Source organism: Notolepis coatsorum, assembly GCF_963971535.1.
Source record: "Notolepis coatsorum genome assembly, chromosome: 10".
NCBI classification, from domain to species: Eukaryota; Metazoa; Chordata; class Actinopteri; order Aulopiformes; family Paralepididae; genus Notolepis; species Notolepis coatsorum.
In genome coordinates this window covers 101,946,744-101,968,630 of record NC_140174.1, presented here as the reverse complement: position 1 = coordinate 101,968,630, position 21,887 = coordinate 101,946,744, and the positions used below count along the sequence as shown (strand labels likewise).

Here is a 21,887-nt window from a genome sequence, read left to right as displayed (position 1 = left end):
GGGTGCAAGTGTGTGAGTGAGAGAGAGACGTATGGAAAGTTGGACGATGTTCTTGGCGAACATCTCTGCCTAAAGAGGAAGTAAACTAACCGGCGCTACCTATGCTTGTTTTATTTGCCCTTAACACATTGGGCGCCAATAATGCCGTACACCGTGTTTAAAGGTCATGCTAATTTTGCCAATCCACGGCGTACGACGTTATTGAGATCATATTTCATTTTTTCGCCATGGTATTCATAATTCCCTCACCCAGCCTCGGCTGATACAGTGGGAGCCTACACAACTCTGCAACGCTTCAATACTGCCGCCTGGTGGATGATCGGGCGAGTTACAACCGGAAATGGATCTCTGGTGATCTCAGTGCATCTGGGAAATGCGTCCGGCACTCACATATTGTTGCGGGACTCTAGACACACATCCGTGTATATGGATCGCTGCCATAACTCAATAATCGATATGATTTGGGCGTTTATTATTATTATACAAACCGGAAATGGATCTAGTCGATCCACGTCAAATAAGTGGGATCTTTTTCCTCCAGTCTCATCGGCGAACGGTAAGAGGACGCTGACGTCATTTTTAGCGTGATTGTTTATTATTATTAATGCAAACTGCTATGATCAATATATCACCCATACTACATAAAGCATTTACTGACGATCACGGAATTATAAACGACCCCCCTCCCCCCCGTTCATCCGCCCATGATGAGTCATAACGTTTAGGATCGTATTCAGTTGGATTTTTTAATATAGAGTGTATCACGAATAAACTGCAATTGATAATCTTTTTTTGTATTTTATTTTTTTATTTTTTAAACAAACACATAAACAAACATGACAACATAAAATTAGATATACAAGCATTAATTAACAGTGCACATCCAATGAAATCACCATTTAAATAAATGTCTTATACAAGATATACACCTAATACCTGCTATCTAATACCCTACATACATATGCTCTCGCTCGCTCCCCCCCCCCCCCCCCGGGCCCCCCATTGGATAATCCATCCATTATCATTCGCTCCTAACCAGGCACTGCAATTATATGCTAGCTTTTATTCTCTCCACCACTTCTAACCACTTTGTAATTTTGGATTCACTGAGACCCAAAATTCTTGCTGTAGACATTTCTAGATAAATCACATCGAGATATGTGAGAATCCAGACCTTCCGGCACATTTATTCCGGTTGAAACCATCGTGATGCTATCAGCTTTTTAGCCGCTGTGATACCAGATAAAACCAATCTCTTTAGCTGTATAGGTACTGCACACTCAAAAACATCATTAAACAGTAATACAGAGGGGTGTACAGGTATATTCAGAGTTAAGAGATTTGATAATTGCTGGGTCACTTCTTTCCAGAATATCTTGACTGGTGGGCAGTCCCAATACATGTGCATAAATGTACCCTTGTCCCCATTTGTACATAAGGAGCATTTGGAGTCTTGTTTAAGATGTCAAGTTAGACCGCGCTCTCAAGATACGACACTGGGTGCTGAAATCCCATTAAGTATTATAAAAAAGAAGCAGTGAAGCCAGACCAGCACTCTCAGGTTCAAAATTTAATGGCAGCCTGAAACAAACATGTTTCGGAATTACATATTCCTTCTTCAGTGTGCAAGCTATAATACTGAAGAAGGAATATGTAATTCCGAAACATGTTTGTTTCAGGCTGCCATTAAATTCTGAACCTGAGAGTGCTGGTCTGGCTTCACTGCTTCTTTTTTATTATGAGTCTTGTTTAAGACCCATTCTGTTCAGTCTTATAGGAGTCAAGTATGTCCTATGAATATAGTTAAGATTGATTTGTTGATGGTCCGGGTTCCGTGATGCAAGTCGAACATTTGCCCAGGCTTCTTGCCAATCAAAATCTATTTCCAGGTCTGGTACTGTATATCCTTCCTCCAGACTGAGTCTAGGTGGAGGATTTCATACGAGGACGTTAGTAATTGATGATAAAAATCTGATACAAAACCTCTCGATGTCTCTCTTTCATAGAAGAATTTGTGGTATCTGTGGTGTACAATTGGTATCCTTAATGGGACACCGTGAGCCTTCAAACACAACAATAACTGTGCGTAGAAATAATATGTGGAACCGGTGAGATAACATTTTGTGTATTTCCTCATAACTACAAAAACCCTGTTTGTTGAAAACATCACCTAATGTGTGTATGCCCTGCTTTTCCCATCTAGGGAATCTTATAGGTCGTTTTCCAATCCAGAGTGCATTGTTATTGAATAAGGGAGTATGATTATGCCATTTATGTGGGTTAGAATATTTTTTTTGTGTTTCACGCCATATCTGGATCGCATGAGTAATAATGGGGCCAAATTTCAGTTCGCATTGCTTAATTGATAATTTGGTGTATACTATGTCCTGCAGTTTATGTGGTGCTACTATATTTACTTCTAAATTTCTCCAGGATACTGATGCTTGGGGATCAAACCTGGTTGTCAGTGGTCTTAAAGTGTACGCCTTAAAATAGTGGAAAAAATCTGGAAATGCCATACCTCCGTCGGCTTTGTTTCTCTGTGCGGTGGATCTTTTTATACGTGGTGGTTTGTTATTCCAAATAAATTTGTATGCGGAAGAGTGTAATATTTTCCAGTAACCATCTGGAGGGGGTAACTGTAGCATTGAGCTGATGAAGTTGATTCTAGGTAGAACATCCATCTTAACTATTGATACCCGTGCCTGTACTGAGTTTTTAAGTTTTGACCACCTGTCAAAGTCGTATTTGATTTTATTTTGGATTTTTATGTAATTGTGCTTCACCGTTTGGCTTATGGTAGGGAATACTTCAACTCCCAAACATCTAAAGTGTTTAACCATTGGTATCGCTTCTGGAAGGAGTATATATTTTTTTGCAGGGGCGTTAAGTGGAAGGAAAGCCGACTTCGGACAATTTATCTTAAATCCCGATAGATCGCCAACGTCATCAATCAACTTGAGAAGATGAGGCATTGCGGTGTTGGGGTTTTGCATGAACAGTATTACGTCGTCCGCATATAAACTAATTTTATGTTGTGTGCCCTTGATTACGATTGGTTTTATGGATTGGGATTGTCTTATATATTGTGCTAAAGGCTCTAATGATAAATCGAATAGTCCGGGACTAAGAGGGCAACCCTGTCTAAAAGAGCGTGATACCGGAAAGATTTCGGAGGTGATTATACCTGTTGTAATCATGGCCGATGGGTCTTTGTATAATACTTTAATCATATCAATGAATCCTTTTCCTAACCCCATCCTTTCTAATACTGTCCATAGATACGACCATTCCAGCCTATCAAAAGCTTTCATTGCATCCAGGGACAGCATCGCCTTAGGTGTGGTGTCGTCCTTGCTGGCATCTAGTACGTGTAGTAATCGTCTTATGTTATCAGTGATCAAGCGGCCTCATATGAAGCCAGTTTGATCCAGATGAACTAAAGACGTCATATGCTTTTGAAGTCTGATGGCTAATACTTTAGAGTACAGTTTGATATCGGTTCCGAGGAGGCTTAATGGTCTATAACTACCGCACTCGGTGGGGTCTTTGTCTTTTTTAAGGAGGACTGTTATGAGTGCAATATTGTCGTTCTTATGGAAGTTCCCCTCCTTGACGGAGTATAAAATCATATTAAGTAATAGTGGTCCAATATGTCCCAACATGAGAGGTACATTTCTGGTGGGATACCGTCTCTTCCAGGAGCCCTACCACTTTGCATTTCGGATATGGCCTCCCTGAGTTCCTCTAGTGTGATAGGTGTTTCTAACTGTTTAGCGTCATTTTCTGAAAGTTTGGGGAGGTTAATTTGAATAAGATATGTGTCCATTTTGTTTTGGTCGAAGGTCGTTTCTGATTTATACAAGTTGGAGTAGAACTCTTTGAATGTCGCGTTTATTTTTGTAGGGTCTGTAACAAGTCCTTGTTGTGCTTTAATGGTAGTTATATCTGCAAATTTTGCGTTAACTCTTAATCGCATAGGTGACTTGGTTTAGAACCTTGAGAGTAATGCTGTTGTCTTGTGCTACGTATTTGTACTTCAGATTGTTGTTTATAAATGGCGTTAATCTCTTTTTTTAGTACATTAACTTGAGTTTCCAGTCGAACCGAGTCGTTGTATTGTAAAGAAGTAAATAACGTAGAGTAAAGCGTTTCCAGTTCCGCCAGTTTTGAGCATCGATTCTTGCGTATTTTGGAGGAAAAGCTATCGGTGAAATCCTTGATCATTCCCTTTACCGACATCCATAATATTCTGGGGTCCTGCACCGAATTCGCATTCTCCAGTAGGAATACTGAGAGAGCTTCTTTGAGTTGTGTAATGAATTCCTTGTTATTAAGCAGCATCGAGTTAAATCGCCATCTTGGGGCTCGGGATGACAGTATACCAAATGATCCTTTTAGGAGTAAATAACAGTGATCTGATAATGTATTAGGTACCATTTCCACATCATAGTTATCAAATAGTCTCGGGGATGCAAAAACATAATCTATTCTGGATAGTGTGTTATGTCTTGCAGATCGACAAGAGTACTTCCGGGTCGTGGGGTTGAGTGATCACCATAGATCATTTACACCTGTATTCTTCGACCAATCCTATTAGCATTAGATCATACTCCCTTCAATTCAATATTCAACTTCCGTTTAACGACTATGGCAACTCCACGGGTTCTCGTTCCAAAGGAAGAGTGACTAATGTTATGGTATATGTTGTCCGCTAACGTAGCTATGTCTTTCCCTAATATGTGCGTTTCGCTTAGCAGAGCCACGTCAACCTGATTGTTTTTCATCAGTGTGAGCACGCTTTTGCGTTTGTTTTGATTATTTATTCCCCCAGTATTCCAGATCATTATATTCAAACTAGCCATAATCTATACATGTTGTTGTGTAGTTGTTGGTAATGCTTCTGGAGTGCGAATCTACAATAGATATACATCCAACTATTGAGGTCCCGTTGAGAGCCGAGCTTAAAAACATACATATATACAAATAATAATCCCCTAAGTCCCCCTCCCTCCGAGAGTCGTACAGGACTGTGTTCCATAGACACATCCTACGCGTATGACTCCCTCCCTTAAGCCACCGGGTTGCCCAAAAAAGCTTTCTAACCCTAATCTTCCTATGCTAATTGCCATAGGATCTAAAACTTTCATTCTAATTTAATAGAATGTCACTTTTGGTCTTGCGCCTTCCCATTAACACTTTAATCGCCGTTGACGCTGGAACACGTCATTCCCCGCCATGCTCATTCTGCCGAAGACGCTGGACAGTGTCTTTGATATCAATATTTCAAAAATCTGTGATCGAAATCATATTTCTCCCCCGGAGACATGAGATGTACTGGTGAGCCCCTATCAACTCTCTAACGGTTCAAGAGCGCCATCTGGTGGCCGATCGGCGGATCGCCCAGGGAAGAAACAGGAAGTGGAAGCTGGTGCTCATTTCAATTTGGTCCGATCACTCGGTAATAGTCCCAGGACTCGAGCTGATCACGACGGATAGTGATCCGTTACCAATAACTCGATAAACAACATGATTTGGACGTATATACTATTATACAACCTGGAAATGGATCGGATATTTCAACATCCCATAATAGAAACAATTCTGTTCCACGCTCATCTCCCAACGGCGAGAGGAAGCTACGGTGAGTTTCAGCGTTATTTTGTAATGTCTTCTATACTAACTGCTCTAATGATCATATCACCCACACTAGATGAATGATATAACGTTGCCCACGGAATTATAAACGACCCCCCCCCCCCCCCCCCCCCCCCCCCCCATCCGGTCATCATCAGATCATACGTAGTAACTTCTAGAAGTACGTCCATTTGAAATTTTTTATATCGCACAGATTCCTACCAAACTGTATTTGATCATCAATATAATGCATTTAGGGCTATAAATCAAGTTCTGGAGAAAGCTGCAGAAAACGATAAAAACATACTTATACTTTAGACCGTATTTTAGTATGAATATGTGAATGAAAAAGTATAACGTTGCTACACCCTGAACAATAGATATAAGACGTTGAATGGGCCATAGTAATGTCAATTTAGCAATACAATTTTAAAAGTTATAGCCCTGCAAAGAAGGGGAACTTCTCCATGTTAAATAGGGCTGGCGAGGGATGGTAAATTATTAATTTAACCCCGGCGATCAAAGTGTTAATGTAATAAAAATAGTGTGAAAAATGAAAAATATACCTCCATTGATATATTTATTTGAACCTTCTACTAACTTGTATATGTTGGAACCTTCAGAAAAAAGAAAAGAGAGAAGAAGAAAAAACTAACAAAAAATAAGAAATAAAATAAAACTCAACAAAAAAAATAGATTTTTAGAACTAAATTATGCAAATCCCTAAAGCAGTGGAGTAATTGCTTAAAATATTAGAATAACCTTGTCATGCTTATACCTTTAGATGAGGATGATGTTTTTAAAACCTTATTGAACTTCCATCTCTGGTTCATATGCATGTACATACCGGATGTTGTTGTTACAGGCCTTCATTGTAGGAGTACAGTGTATGCTAGAAAGTTGTAGAATATCCTTGTAAATTTTTTTTTTTTTGTATTTTATTTTTTTATTCTTTTTTAAAACAAACATAAACAAACATGACAACACACGATAAGATATACAAGCATTAATTGTCAGGGCACATCCAATGAGATCACATTTTGGTTAGTTGTTTTATATAAGATATACCCATAATACCTGTTATCTAAAAAAAAACCTACATACATATGCTCAGCTCGAAACCCCCCCTCCCGGACCCCACCTTGAGAAGTACCTCCACTATCCCTCGCACCTAACCAGACACTACCATTATAAGCTAGCTTTTATTCTCTCCACCACTTCTAACCACATTGACATTTTGGATTCATTGAGACCCAGAATTCTTGCTGTAGATATTTCATGGTAAATTACATCGAGATATGTAAGAAACCAAACTTTACGGCACATTTTTTCCGGTTGAAACCAGCGTGATGCGATCAGCTTTTTGGCTACTGTGATACCCGATAAAACCAATCTCTTTAGCTGTGGATTCACTGCAAACTCAAAAACATCATTCAACAGCAATACCGAGGGGTGTACAGGTATATTCCAAGATACGAGTTTTGTAAATCCTTGTAAATTTGTAAACACTGATGTTATGTTCCAGAATGTTTTTCCTGTCCGAGAGTTATGACCTTCTAGTGTTTTTCCATTATATTCCAGTGTGTCCCTGAACGGTCAAGGGAAGAATCCAGAATATTCCAGAGTGTTCCCAATGTCACTGTTGGATTATTGCCTGCTCAAAAACCAGAAATCTATAAATATAGTGTCTATCGTTTCGTATTTTTCAGTTTCCCCCATTGATTGCGTGCCTCTCTGATGATTGCGTCTCTTATTTCTGTTTTGCGCAGAGTAGCAATGATAACCCTCGTCTTGTTGCCTTTGGGGTCTCGTGTACCGATTCTATAACAATGGTCCACTAACGGCACTGTGGAGAGGATCTGTCTACCTAGAATTCCAGCTAACACTGTTGGAAATGTGTCGTCTGTGCAAATGACTGATTCATCCAATCCCACAATACGGACATTATATCTACGGTAGTGACGTTCGGTCTCCAGCCGCCTCTCCATTGCTTCCTCTTCGATGTCTTGTATTTTCTTCCGAAGCGCTTTGTCCACCTGTTGTATCTCCGCCGCTATCTCCGTGAACCCATCGTGAACAGTCTTCTTATTCTCCTCGACTTTCAATGTGATTTCGAGCACAGTGTTCTCCACTGCAGTAATACGCCCGGCTTGATCTGCGGCCGCTATTTTAACCTCTTTGAATTTAGCATCGATGTGTAATTTGAAATCGTCCATCCGCTCCTTTATCAGGATAGTCAGAGACCTGAAATCGGTTGAGGTTGTAGGAGCGTTGGGAGTCACGGTGGAGTTGTCGGATATTTTCTTCTCAAATTCCACTGCTTTCTCTCTCACGGAGTTCATCCCCGCCGGTACCGTTATATTGTCGTCTGCTGTCACCCTCTCGGGGCAAGTTGCCATCGGGACCGTTATATTATCAGCTACTGTCTCCCCAACGGGGCAAGTCAACATCGGTGTTGTTGTATTGGCGGCTGCTGTATCCCTCGCTGAGCGTGTCACAGCTTGCGCCGTTGTACTGTCTCCTCCGTGTTTCTTTCCAGTCTCTTTCTTTTCCTTAGGTCCCATGTTGAATCTTTATTTCTTTTGATATAGTTAGTAGAAGGTCTTATTTAATATATACGATGAGGTTTAAACTCATTAGTGTTGTACAAATAAGGTTTTTAAGCTAAATTAACGTTGACGGGAGCGGAGCTTTGACCAAACGTGTCTGCTACATGTTGTTTTCAAACCGGAAGTCTGCAATCGATAATGTATATATTATGCGTTTAGGCCTATAACTAGCGTTCTAGGAATTACTGCAGAAAACGATAAAATCCTATTTATATTCTAGACGGTATTTTCGTATGAATCTATGAATGAAAAAGTATAACGTTCCTACATCCTGAACGATAGATAATCGATGTTGAATGGGCCATAGTAATGTAATGTAAAGGTATGAGAGGGGCAAACTCCGTGGCAGTTAATGTGTTAACATAATGAAAAAATTATATTATATTATTGTTCCCCCCATATTTTGTCACTTCTTATAGATGTAATTATTTTTTAATTTAATTTCACAGCATCTGTGCAGCCTTGCAGCCATATACAGTAGGTATGGTTTCCTGATGCAGAAAAGATAGTCTGTTTACTTTTCTGATAACTACATCACTGCGTAACTCATGAATGTTCAAACTGAAAGTGTAAACTTTGGTTATTAGTGATACTCTGTGGGATATTCTTTCAAACTTTGGTTTGGTCACGGATGTCTGGATTTGGTCACAGATTCAGTCTCTTTAGCAGGCTGTGATGTACATGCTTAGAGACAGCTCTGTGTAGGAGTGTGGGTCTGGTTCTGTGGTGGAGCAGAGGGTAGATGGATCTGTTTTGTCTAGACACAGGTACGGGGTCATTGCATTCTGTCCACTTTTTAATTGAAAAGTAATGTCCGTGTGTGTGGTGGGTGGATGTTCTGTATCTTCTTGGTTTTAGTGGACTGGGACTAATGATCAATACAGCCATTCAGCTATGACTGAGTCAGGATCTGAGGGACTCATAGCTGTCTCTCTGTCTCTCTGTCTCTCTGTCCGTCTGTCTGTCCATCTGTCTTATCTGTTTGTCTGTCGGTATGTATGTCTGTCTGTATCTGTCTGTCTGTCCATCTGTCCATCTGTCTGTATGTCTGTATGTTGTCTGTCTGTGTCTGTCTGTCTGTCTGTCTGTCTGTCTGTCTGTCTGTCTGTCTGTCTGTCTGTCTGTCTGTCTGTCTGTCTGTCTGTCTGTCTGTCTGTCTGTCTGTCTGTCTGTCTGTCTGTCTGTCTGTCTGTCTGTCTGTCTGTCTGTCTGTCTGTCTGTCTGTCTGTCTGTCTGTCTGTCTGTCTGTCTGTCTGTCTGTCTGTCTGTCTGTCTGTCTGTCTGTCTGTCTGTCTGTCTGTCTGTCTGTCTGTCTGTCTGTCTGTCTGTCTGTCTGTCTGTCTGTCTGTCCGTCCGTCCGTCCGTCCGTCCGTCCGTCCGTCCGTCCGTCCGTCCGTCCGTCCGTCCGTCCGTCCGTCCGTCCGTCCGTCCGTCCGTCCGTCCGTCCGTCCGTCCGTCCGTCCGTCCGTCCGTCCGTCCGTCCGTCCGTCCGTCCGTCCGTCCGTCCGTCCGTCCGTCCGTCCGTCCGTCCGTCCGTCCGTCCGTCCGTCCGTCCGTCCGTCCGTCCGTCCGTCCGTCCGTCCGTCCGTCCCCAGGCTCTCGTTCCCTGTCCAGTGTAGCGTCCTTGGAGAGCCCAGTGATCTGCTGTCTGGGACCTCTCATCCATTACCTCAGAGAGTTCAGACTGGAGAGAGTTCTATTGACCGACAGGTACACACAGTTAGACTGCACGCATCATCATCACCACCACCACATTTCAAAATCTCACAAGTTAATTTACTACGCATCACTGTTTTGAGTGGCTGGTAATTCTGGGTGTGTACATATGTTCCCCAAAGCTTGTTTCGGCTGTTGTCCTGTGAGGCAGACGGCATGGTTCTCAGCGCCACCTCCCTCAGGAACCTGGAGATCCTCGTCAACCAGGTACACACCACATCTGGGTGATATGGCATTTGCTATTATTATTATTACTAATTCTCAATGTTGATTTTAACTTGCTCGGAGCACCAGACGGATTGGGGTTTACCGCATCAGGACAACTCGGAAAACCATCAGTCAGGTGACTTATTAAGTCGGTTACACATCCAGCTGATCTCAACACAAATCAATTGTTCTCCACACAAACACTGTAGTTTGTGATGTTCTGTGACTAGTGAGAGAAAATGGTGGTTTTTCAATGTATGTGATGTATAGATTGGGGGAGATGACCACAGCTAAAACGGTGCCGGGTCAGAGAGATCAAAATGTGCATGGTTTGCCTATGAAGAGAGTGATAGAAGAAGAGGCAGTAGCCAGCACTGCAGAATGTTTAGCAGCCAGCCCAATGTTTTGCATTCCTTGGAAGAACTCAGATAAGAGCAAGTGTACTGTAGGCCCAGGAGGGAGAGAGGTTCATCTTAATGAAAGTTTAATGGTGTAAAGGTTTAAGCAGTTGTCATGACAACACGTCGCATGACAACCAGAAGGCGGGGCCGTCGTTGCGACGACGAACCTCTATAAGTCGAACGGTGTTTCCGGGTGTAAGGCAGACTAGAATCTGACTCAGACCAGAATCTGACCAAGAGCGAGTAGGACTGAGATCACACAGAGGAGAGACTCTTCCTCCTCCACCACGGAGGGGGGGGGGGGAAGGGAGAATGCCACATCATCATTACAGTAGCTTCGGCTAACACAAGGAGGGTTCGGCTAACGAACAGGCCGGAACACTATTGGACTGAATAACAAAAGGACGATAGATGAACACACCGAAAGATCATTAGAAATAGACTCTTCAAGGACAATACAATCTGTTAACATCTGAGCTGAGGTTTCTGTTTAGAGAAATAAAACCACGCTTTTCCTTGTAAGGTATTTCACGTTGTCGAAGTGTCGAATTCTTACGGATTGGAATTATTATGGTTTATGGATTGCACTAACGGGGGGAGATAAGGATCTTATCTACCAGTATCGGAGACGTCAGGACCATTAAAAGTACACAACGCAGAGGAATTGGATGGAGGGCCAAACAGACGAAGACATGATACTGGCCAGTTTGATCAGAATCTTACAGTTGGTGCCGATGACAGCCGGATTTGCAAGAGATTAAAACAACGGGAACAGTTGGTTGTTGATGACAGCCGGATTTGCAAGAGATAAGAACAACGGATAAAGACTTTTTCAATAATGGGGCGACAGTGGACAACAGTCATCAATGTGTGGGAGAATCATGATCGAAGCAAGGCCGGCCAGCCCTGGGAGAGAGCGGCGAGTCGAGCGGTCAGGAGGCGAACCAGCGCTGTAGGGGAAACAGCGCTCCGATCAAAAATGTGAGTTCACTGTGCACACGGTTGTTTTGATCTTTTAAGCCAAATAAAAACGAACAGATAGTGAATCCGTAAACGTAAACATTTCTAGTTCGACAGAGAGAATGCCAGCTGTAATAATATGAGCAGAGAGCCATGGTGAAAATCGAGGGTGTTATCTACAGAGAATGAAAAGCAAACGAGCTGCAGGCCCAAAGCCACGGTAGACTAATAGAAAACACAGGGTCGAGTGTACAGAAAAACTGCCGGCGTGGTGTTTCTGCTTTCAGAGTCTGGAGAGGGCCGACGGCGGTGGAGATGAGCCTCAACCAAGATGACCGACAGGGCGGAGATGACCGACGGGGCGGAGACGGCCAACGGGGCGGAGACGGCCGACGAGGCGGAGTCTAGCGGTCGCAGGCGGTGTTGCCCAGGGGAGAACGAGGCGGACATCGGAGGGGGTTTCCCTGCGGAGACGCTGTTTAGAGAGCGTTTTGAAACAACAGAGCACGGGCGGTGAATCATGAACAAAACAGGGACTTCCTTTCAGAGTCAATCAGGAGATCGAGAGACGAGACAACAGCGAGAAGTCCTGTGTTCATTGATTAGGAGTATGAGATATAAATGGAGGATTCATATATAAGATATATGTATAGAAGGATATATATATATATAGAAGGTATGATAAGAGGGAGAACAGTAAAACAACAGGATATAATTATTGGGAGCAGACAGGGGGGGCTCCAATGGTTATGAGTCGTTGGATGTTGTTGGTTGTGGTGGTCGGTTTCGGTTCCCTTTGTGCACGAAGGGGGGCGCAAACAGACATCAGGCAGCAAGATCACTGGGTTGACCGTGGGCCGTCTTCATTTCTTGTGCACGGGAGATGAGGTTGGTTTGCTTCAACCACAGGCTATTTTTGGCATAATTAATTAAAAAACCAAATAATGATTTATGATTCTGAAGGGGTGATAAGAATCAAGGGGGGATTGAGAGAAAATGGTGGTTTTTCAATGTATGTGATGTATAGATTGGGGGGAGATGACCACAGCTAAAACGGTGCCGGGTCAGAGAGATCAAAATGTGCATGGTTTGCCTATGAAGAGAGTGATAGAAGAAGAGGCAGTAGCCAGCACTGCAGAATGTTTAGCAGCCAGCCCAATGTTTTGCATTCCTTGGAAGAACTCAGATAAGAGCAAGTGTAATGTAGGCCCAGGAGGGAGAGAGGTTCATCTTAATGAAAGTTTAATGGTGTAAAGGTTTAAGCAGTTGTCATGACAACACGTCGCATGACAACCAGAAGGCGGGGCCGTTGTTGCGACGACGAACCTCTATAAGTCGAACGGTGTTTCCGGGTGTAAGGCAGACTAGGGCTGGGCGATATGGAAAAAAATCATATCGCGATAACGATATGATAATTTTATTTTATTTCTCGATATCGATAATTATCGAATTGTTATAAGTATAAATTTTTTTTTATTTTTTTTTTTTTTTTAACAACAGATGTATGTTTATTTTGCAGCAATTCTTTGTCATTGCCGCCATCTTTAGTGTTACATCCCCTCACACTCCAGTTCTCAGGCTGCAGCTGGTTTAAAAGCTAAAGTAAACCGGCTTCTCTGCTGGCTGTGGCTCCAGAGGAGTTAAACAGTTCTGGCTCTGCTAGTTTATTTTCGATCTTTTGGCGCTTTTTTGGTGGACAAACCACCGCACATGTGCACTGTGACTCGTGACTGGAGTCTAGTTCTGCTAGCACACATAGCCTACTGTGTACAGACGGTTTCAAAATGTATTTTAAATTAGAAAGCAAACAAAATAAATGGACAAGAGAAAAAGAAATCTGAATTTGGTCAGTATTGTCATTTGGACAAGCAAAGCCATTACTTTAAGTTGCAGGCAAGAAAGACAAGTCTGTCCACTGTCTCTGGTTTTAAAACTGCCCTGTTGCAGGTAAAAAAAAAAAAAAAAAAAAAAAAACGATTTTTCGATTTTTTTTAATTTCGATATTCGATATCGATTATTAAAATATATCGCGATATTTATCGTTATCGTTATATCGCCCAGCCCTAGTTACACATGCCCATGTTACTTCCACCCCTCATAGTTACACATGCCCACGTTACTTCCACCCCTCATAGTTACACATGCCCATGTTACTTCCACCCTCATAGTTACACATGCCCATGTTACTTCCACCCCTCATAGTTACACATGACCACGTTACTTCCACCCCTCATAGTTACACATGCCCATGTTACTTCCACCCTCATAGTTACACATGCCCACGTTACTTCCACCGCTCATAGTTACACATGCCCATGTTACTTCCACCCCTCATAGTTACACATGCCCATGTTACTTCCACCCCTCATAGTTACACATGCCCATGTTACTTCCACCGCTCATAGTTACACATGCCCATGTTACTTCCACCCCTCATAGTTACACATGCCCATGTTACTTCCACCCTCATAGTTACACATGCCCATGTTACTTCCACCACTCATAGTTACACATGCCCATGTTACTTCCACCACTCATAGTTACACATGCCCACGTTACTTCCACCCCTCAACGTTACACATGCCCACGTTACTTCCACCCCTCATAGTTACACATGCCCATGTTACTTCCACCCCTCATAGTTACACATGCCCACGTTACTTCCACCGCTCATAGTTACACATGCCCATGTTACTTCCCCCCCTCATAGTTACACATGCCCACGTTACTTCCACCCCTCATAGTTACACATGCCCACGTTACTTCCACCCCTCATAGTTACACATGCCCATGTTACTTCCACCCTCATAGTTACACATGCCCATGTTACTTCCCCCCCTCATAGTTACACATGACCACGTTACTTCCACCGCTCATAGTTACACATGCCCATGTTACTTCCACCCCTCATAGTTACACATGCCCATGTTACTTCCCCCCCTCATAGTTACACATGACCACGTTACTTCCACCCCTCATAGTTACACATGCCCACGTTACTTCCACCGCTCATAGTTACACATGACCACGTTACTTCCACCCCTCATAGTTACACATGCCCATGTTACTTCCACCCCTCATAGTTACACATGCCCATGTTACTTCCACCCCTCATAGTTACACATGCCCATGTTACTTCCACCCCTCATAGTTACACATGCCCACGTTACTTCCACCGCTCATAGTTACACATGCCCACGTTACTTCCACCCCTCATAGTTACACATGCCCACGTTACTTCCACCGCTCATAGTTACACATGCCCACGTTACTTCCACCCCTCATAGTTACACATGCCCATGTTACTTCCACCCCTCATAGTTACACATGCCCATGTTACTTCCACCCCTCATAGTTACACATGCCCATGTTACTTCCACCCCTCATAGTTACACATGCCCATGTTACTTCCACCCCTCATAGTTACACATGCCCATGTTACTTCCACCCCTCATAGTTACACATGCCCATGTTACTTCCACCCCTCATAGTTACACATGCCCATGTTACTTCCACCCTCATAGTTACACATGCCCATGTTACTTCCACCCTCATAGTTACACATGCCCATGTTACTTCCACCCCTCATAGTTACACATGCCCATGTTACTTCCACCCCTCATAGTTACACATGCCCACGTTACTTCCCCCCCTCATAGTTACACATGCCCATGTTACTTCCACCCTCATAGTTACACATGCCCATGTTACTTCCCCCCCTCATAGTTACACATGCCCATGTTACTTCCCCCCCTCATAGTTACACATGCCCACGTTACTTCCACCCCTCATAGTTACACATGCCCATGTTACTTCCACCCTCATAGTTACACATGCCCATGTTACTTCCACCCTCATAGTTACACATGCCCATGTTACTTCCCCCCCTCATAGTTACACATGCCCACGTTACTTCCACCCCTCATAGTTACACATGCCCATGTTACTTCCACCCTCATAGTTACACATGCCCATGCTACTTCCACCCTCATAGTTACACATGCCCATGTTACTTCCACCCTCATAGTTACACATGCCCATGTTACTTCCCCCCCTCATAGTTACACATGCCCACGTTACTTCCACCCCTCATAGTTACACATGCCCATGTTACTTCCCCCCCTAATAGTTACACATGACCACGTTACTTCCACCGCTCATAGTTACACATGCCCATGTTACTTCCACCCCTCATAGTTACACATGCCCATGTTACTTCCCCCCCTCATAGTTACACATGACCACGTTACTTCCACCCCTCATAGTTACACATGCCCATGTTACTTCCACCCTCATAGTTACACATGCCCACGTTACTTCCACCCCTCATAGTTACACATGCCCATGTTACTTCCCCCCCTCATAGTTACACATGACCACGTTACTTCCACCGCTCATAGTTACACATGCCCATGTTACTTCCACCCCTCATAGTTACACATGACCACGTTACTTCCACCGCTCATAGTTACACATGCCCATGTTACTTCCCCCCCTCATAGTTACACATGCCCATGTTACTTCCACCCCTCATAGTTACACATGCCCATGTTACTTCCACCCCTCATAGTTACACATGCCCATGTTACTTCCACCCCTCATAGTTACACATGCCCATGTTACTTCCACCCCTCATAGTTACACATGCCCATGTTACTTCCACCCCTCATAGTTACACATGCCCATGTTACTTCCACCCCTCATAGTTACACATGCCCATGTTACTTCCACCCCTCATAGTTACACATGCCCATGTTACTTCCACCCCTCATAGTTACACATGCCCATGTTACTTCCACCCCTCATAGTTACACATGCCCATGTTACTTCCACCCCTCATAGTTACACATGCCCATGTTACTTCCACCCTCATAGTTACACATGCCCATGTTACTTCCACCCTCATAGTTACACATGCCCATGTTACTTCCCCCCCTCATAGTTACACATGCCCACGTTACTTCCACCCCTCATAGTTACACATGCCCATGTTACTTCCCCCCCTCATAGTTACACATGACCACGTTACTTCCACCGCTCATAGTTACACATGCCCATGTTACTTCCACCCCTCATAGTTACACATGCCCATGTTACTTCCCCCCCTCATAGTTACACATGACCACGTTACTTCCACCCCTCATAGTTACACATGCCCATGTTACTTCCACCCTCATAGTTACACATGCCCACGTTACTTCCACCCCTCATAGTTACACATGCCCATGTTACTTCCCCCCCTCATAGTTACACATGACCACGTTACTTCCACCGCTCATAGTTACACATGCCCATGTTACTTCCACCCCTCATAGTTACACATGACCACGTTACTTCCACCGCTCATAGTTACACATGCCCATGTTACTTCCCCCCCTCATAGTTACACATGACCACGTTACTTCCACCGCTCATAGTTACACATGCCCACGTTACTTCCACCCCTCATAGTTACACATGCCCATGTTACTTCCACCCCTCATAGTTACACATGCCCATGTTACTTCCACCCCTCATAGTTACACATGCCCATGTTACTTCCACCCCTCATAGTTACACATGCCCATGTTACTTCCACCCCTCATAGTTACACATGCCCATGTTACTTCCACCCCTCATAGTTACACATGCCCATGTTACTTCCACCCCTCATAGTTACACATGCCCATGTTACTTCCACCCCTCATAGTTACACATGCCCATGTTACTTCCACCCCTCATAGTTACACATGCCCATGTTACTTCCACCCCTCATAGTTACACATGCCCATGTTACTTCCACCCCTCATAGTTACACATGCCCATGTTACTTCCACCCCTCATAGTTACACATGCCCATGTTACTTCCACCCCTCATAGTTACACATGCCCATGTTACTTCCACCCCTCATAGTTACACATGCCCACGTTACTTCCACCCCTCATAGTTACACATGCCCACGTTACTTCCACCCCTCATAGTTACACATGCCCATGTTACTTCCACCCCTCATAGTTACACATGCCCATGTTACTTCCACCCCTCATAGTTACACATGCCCATGTTACTTCCACCGCTCATAGTTACACATAGGGCTGGGCGATATGGAAAAAAATCATATCGCGATAACGATATGATAATTTTATTTTATTTCTCGATATCGATAATTATCGAATTGTTATAAGTATAAAAAAAAAAATAAATAAAAAAAAAAAAACATTTATTTTTTTTATTTTTTTTTAACAACAGATGTATGTTTATTTTGCAGCTATTCTTTGTCATTGCCGCCATCTTTAGTGTTACATCCCCTCACACTCCAGTTCTCAGGCTGCAGCTGGTTTAAAAGCTAAAGTAAACCGGTTTCTCTGCTGGCTGTGGCTCCAGAGGAGTTAAACAGTTCTGGCTCTGCTAGTTTATTTTCGATCTTTTGGCGCTTTTTTGGTGGACAAACCACCGCACATGTGCACTGTGACTCGTGACTGGAGTCTAGTTCTGCTAGCACACATAGCCTACTGTGTACAGACGGTTTCAAAATGTATTTTAAATTAGAAAGCAAACAAAATAAATGGACAAGAGAAAAATAAATCTGAATTTGGTCAGTATTGTCATTTGGACAAGCAAAGCCATTACTTTAAGTTGCAGGCAAGAAAGACAAGTCTGTCCACTGTCTCTGGTTTTAAAACTGCCCTGTTGCAGGTAAAAAAAAAAAAAAAAAAAAAAAACGATTTTTCAAATTTTTTTTATTTCGATATTCGATATCGATTATTAAAATATATCGCGATATTTATCGTTATCGTTATATCGCCCAGCCCTAAGGCAGACTAGAATCTGACTCAGACCAGAATCTGACCAAGAGCGAGTAGGACTGAGATCACACAGAGGAGAGACTCTTCCTCCTCCACCACGGAAGGGGGGGGGGAAGGGAGAATGCCACATCATCATTACAGTAGCTTCGGCTAACACAAGGAGGGTTCGGCTAACGAACAGGCCGGAACACTATTGGACTGAATAACAAAAGGACGATAGATGAACACACCGAAAGATCATTAGAAATAGACTCTTCAAGGACAATACAATCTGTTAACATCTGAGCTGAGGTTTCTGTTTAGAGAAATAAAACCACGCTTTTCCTTGTAAGGTATTTCACGTTGTCGAAGTGTCGAATTCTTACGGATTGGAATTATTATGGTTTATGGATTGCACTAACGGGGGGAGATAAGGATCTTATCTACCAGTATCGGAGACGTCAGGACCATTAAAAGTACACAACGCAGAGGAATTGGATGGAGGGCCAAACAGACGAAGACGTGATACTGGCCAGTTTGATCAGAATCTTACACTAGTCACCCTTTGCGTGCAAAGGTTCAGCGAGATTCCGCTGAATGTTAACGAGCAACGCACAGGGGTTTCACAGACCGCTCATGGCTTCCCTTCCACCTGCTCACTTTTCATTTATTTTTATTAATGACATTTGTTTGACCGTCAGTTTACCGTCTGAATTGACCGCAGTTTGTTCCTCGTAGGTTCTTAGGTTCTTTCAGAGGAGCAGTGGAAAGCGTGTAACACAAGATATTATTATTTGTGGTGGGCTGCTGCGATAAATAAAGATCAAATCAAATCTAAATAGAGGTGGGCATAGATTAATTATTTTAGCGATACTACTACTCTTTATCGATACTGCTTAACGGTTCGGTACTTTATCGATACTCTTATCGGTTATTTTTTTATTATTTTGCAAGAAAGAAAGACAATTAATTAAGAACAGAATCGACATTGCTTTATTATTTATAACTTTATAAATAAATATTATTTCTTCAGCAGCAGCAATGTTCTTTTATATAATTTTATAAATAAATTATAAATAAATACATTTTATTTCTTCAGCAACAGCAGCAACAATGTTTTAAATGTGTCTGAATTATAGACTTTTTATAATAAACAACAAATGTAAGATAAAAAAAACTATATACACTGAATGATTAGTTGTTACCTAAAGCCCTTGGACTCCACTGTAGAGAAGGGGTGCAGGCCTTTGACAACAAACTGGCTTGTCGTTCACCCTATGTCATCCTTCCTAGCTGCTAGGGTGAAGGGACTTTGGGCTTGGCTGGGACCGGTGGTGGTAGAGGGAGGAGCGGTGGGCTGGGACATGGTGGCTGCAGCCTCAGCCTGACGATCTATACAAAGTTGTTATCTTTCAAATATATTTGTAGCTAAACAATTAGCTAAGCGATTATATTTTATTTATTAGCCTATTCGTAATAATTCGTTATTAGCCTAGCTAACTCCGTATCTTGGCTTACCTGCAGTGGATGGAGATGGAACACTGCGAGCAAAGCAGTCGAAAACGGCGCATTTCTGCAGACTAATGTTATGTTTTGACAACAGATGTTTTGACAAATTGCTTGTATTGCCACCCTTACTTGCAAATGTTTTATTGCACTTGTGGCAACGTGCGTTGTCGGCATCGACTTTTGTAAAGTGTACCCAGACTTTAGAGCGTTTCGTTCTCTCCGCCATGATGAGCGCATGCAGAGCTGTCTGTGCAGCGCGCTTCAACACGGAGCCACGGACAGGCACCTCCCTTAACACCAACGACGCTATATGTCGTTAGTTCATGCCGACCGTTGAGTGCCAGCGACGACAAATAGCGTTTTTTTGTCTTTTTTTTATTAGCGATTTGAATTCATATTTCATCAATCTAGTCTCACGTTAGTGCTGCAAACTCTCTCTGAGCTCCATTGGGAAAATACCGCCCCCTATCGTCTCTCCCTGTTGTACTGCACCCCATTGGATTAGACTGAATGAAACACATGGGGGGGGAAATCCAGTTTCCTCATTTTACTTCTCCGGCAAGCCATCCGAAGAGATCCAAGTCATTGCCGAGTCGCAAATCAGCGTGGAATACATATTTCCAGTACCCAGCGCTGAATCAATAAACGCGATCGATATTTGGAATGGCGATCAGGAATTGGAATAATCTTTTTGGAGAACATCTGATCTGAGGTAAGGAATCCATTTGACTAGTCTTAGGATAATCAGAGCTGTTTTCACAGAGATATCAGCGTGTGCCATGTGTGTGTGTGTGTGGGTGTGTGCGCTGATCAGGAAATGAGAGAATCAATTTTTCAGCTCGCTTCTATAGCGTGCATAAGTACACATATACCATCGATAATCTAGCCTTTATTTGAAAACGATTCATAAATAGGCCGAAAAATTACAACGTTTTTTGTGTATTCCAGAATATTCCAGTAAAGGGCGTTTATCACAGAATCTTTATATTTTCCTGAAACTTTCAAGAAAACGAGGGTTTTTCAAAATGGTATAAAATGGAAATGAACCGATTAAAAAGAAAGAAAAGAAAAAAGAAAAAAAAAATCCGTTTCGACAATGTTGACTGCAAACAAGTCATTGATAAGCGATGGCCAGATTAGACACATAGCCATAATTTAAGACATAGTTTATGCGTTCACAACGCTATCATTGAAGTGGGTGGTGGCATTCAACTGGGGTAAGGCGCACCGCATGGCTGGTAATCAAAGTGTTAAGTACCCGTATGTGTATTTGTGTGAGTGTGAGCGGCTCGCGACGAGTGTGTGTAACGGCTCGCTGAGTCGCTGCGGCTCGCTTCTGTTTGACAGTGATATGCGCAGCATATTTTCGAGTGCTCTCTCTCGTGACTGAGGAGAGGATGGCCCGCGGGAATTTCTATAAACATTCTGATACTTTGATGGAAGGGGTGGGAAGGGGGGATGGCCGTTTTAGAAGGGGGATGATATTGACTGTTTTTATTTCAGGGGGGATGCCATCCCCCCTCATCCCCCCTCAACTTGAGTACTGCCTATAGTACATTTATACACACACACAAACACAAGAGAGGGAGAATAGCTTATAGCAAACTTAATGATTTTACAATATTTTTGCTAATGAAGTGAAATATGTATTATCATCAACTATCCAGTTAGTTTTTATAGTGTACTTCAAATCATTGAACGTACAGAGAGAGAGAGGGAGAGAGAGAGAGAGACGGGCTCAGGAATGGCGAGGATGTAAAGCATGTTAGACGCATTGGACCCATTGCTCGCAGTTCTCATTGCACATAGAAACAGCGCAACTCACGAGAGGAGTTGTCACAGGGCTGTAGAACGCAGGGCTGAATAGAATAGAAATACTTTAATTATCCCGAGGGAAATTTGACACTACAAATTGCTCACATTAAACATTTAGACAGAACAAAGTCACGAATAAGAATAACAAAACAAATTGCCTAAGAATAGAAAAAAATATACAGAAGTCTACAGTAAGTGTAATATTGCACAGTGTTGTTTCAAAAGTAAAAGGCCAGGAAGATGGTACAGTAACTGTCAACCTGTGCTC

At 42.8% G+C, this 21,887-nt stretch overlaps 1 protein-coding gene across 1 annotated transcript in view; it reads left to right on the top strand.

The window, feature by feature from the left end:
* msh3 (mutS homolog 3 (E. coli)) overlaps positions 1-21,887 on the top strand; it is a 202,776-nt gene that overhangs the window by 46,691 nt on the left and 134,198 nt on the right. Inside the window, exons 10-11 of the mRNA XM_084323124.1 lie at positions 9,842-9,956; positions 10,085-10,169. Coding sequence (XP_084179250.1) covers positions 9,842-9,956; positions 10,085-10,169 — 200 coding nt within the window. The remainder of the gene's footprint in view (positions 1-9,841; positions 9,957-10,084; positions 10,170-21,887) is intronic.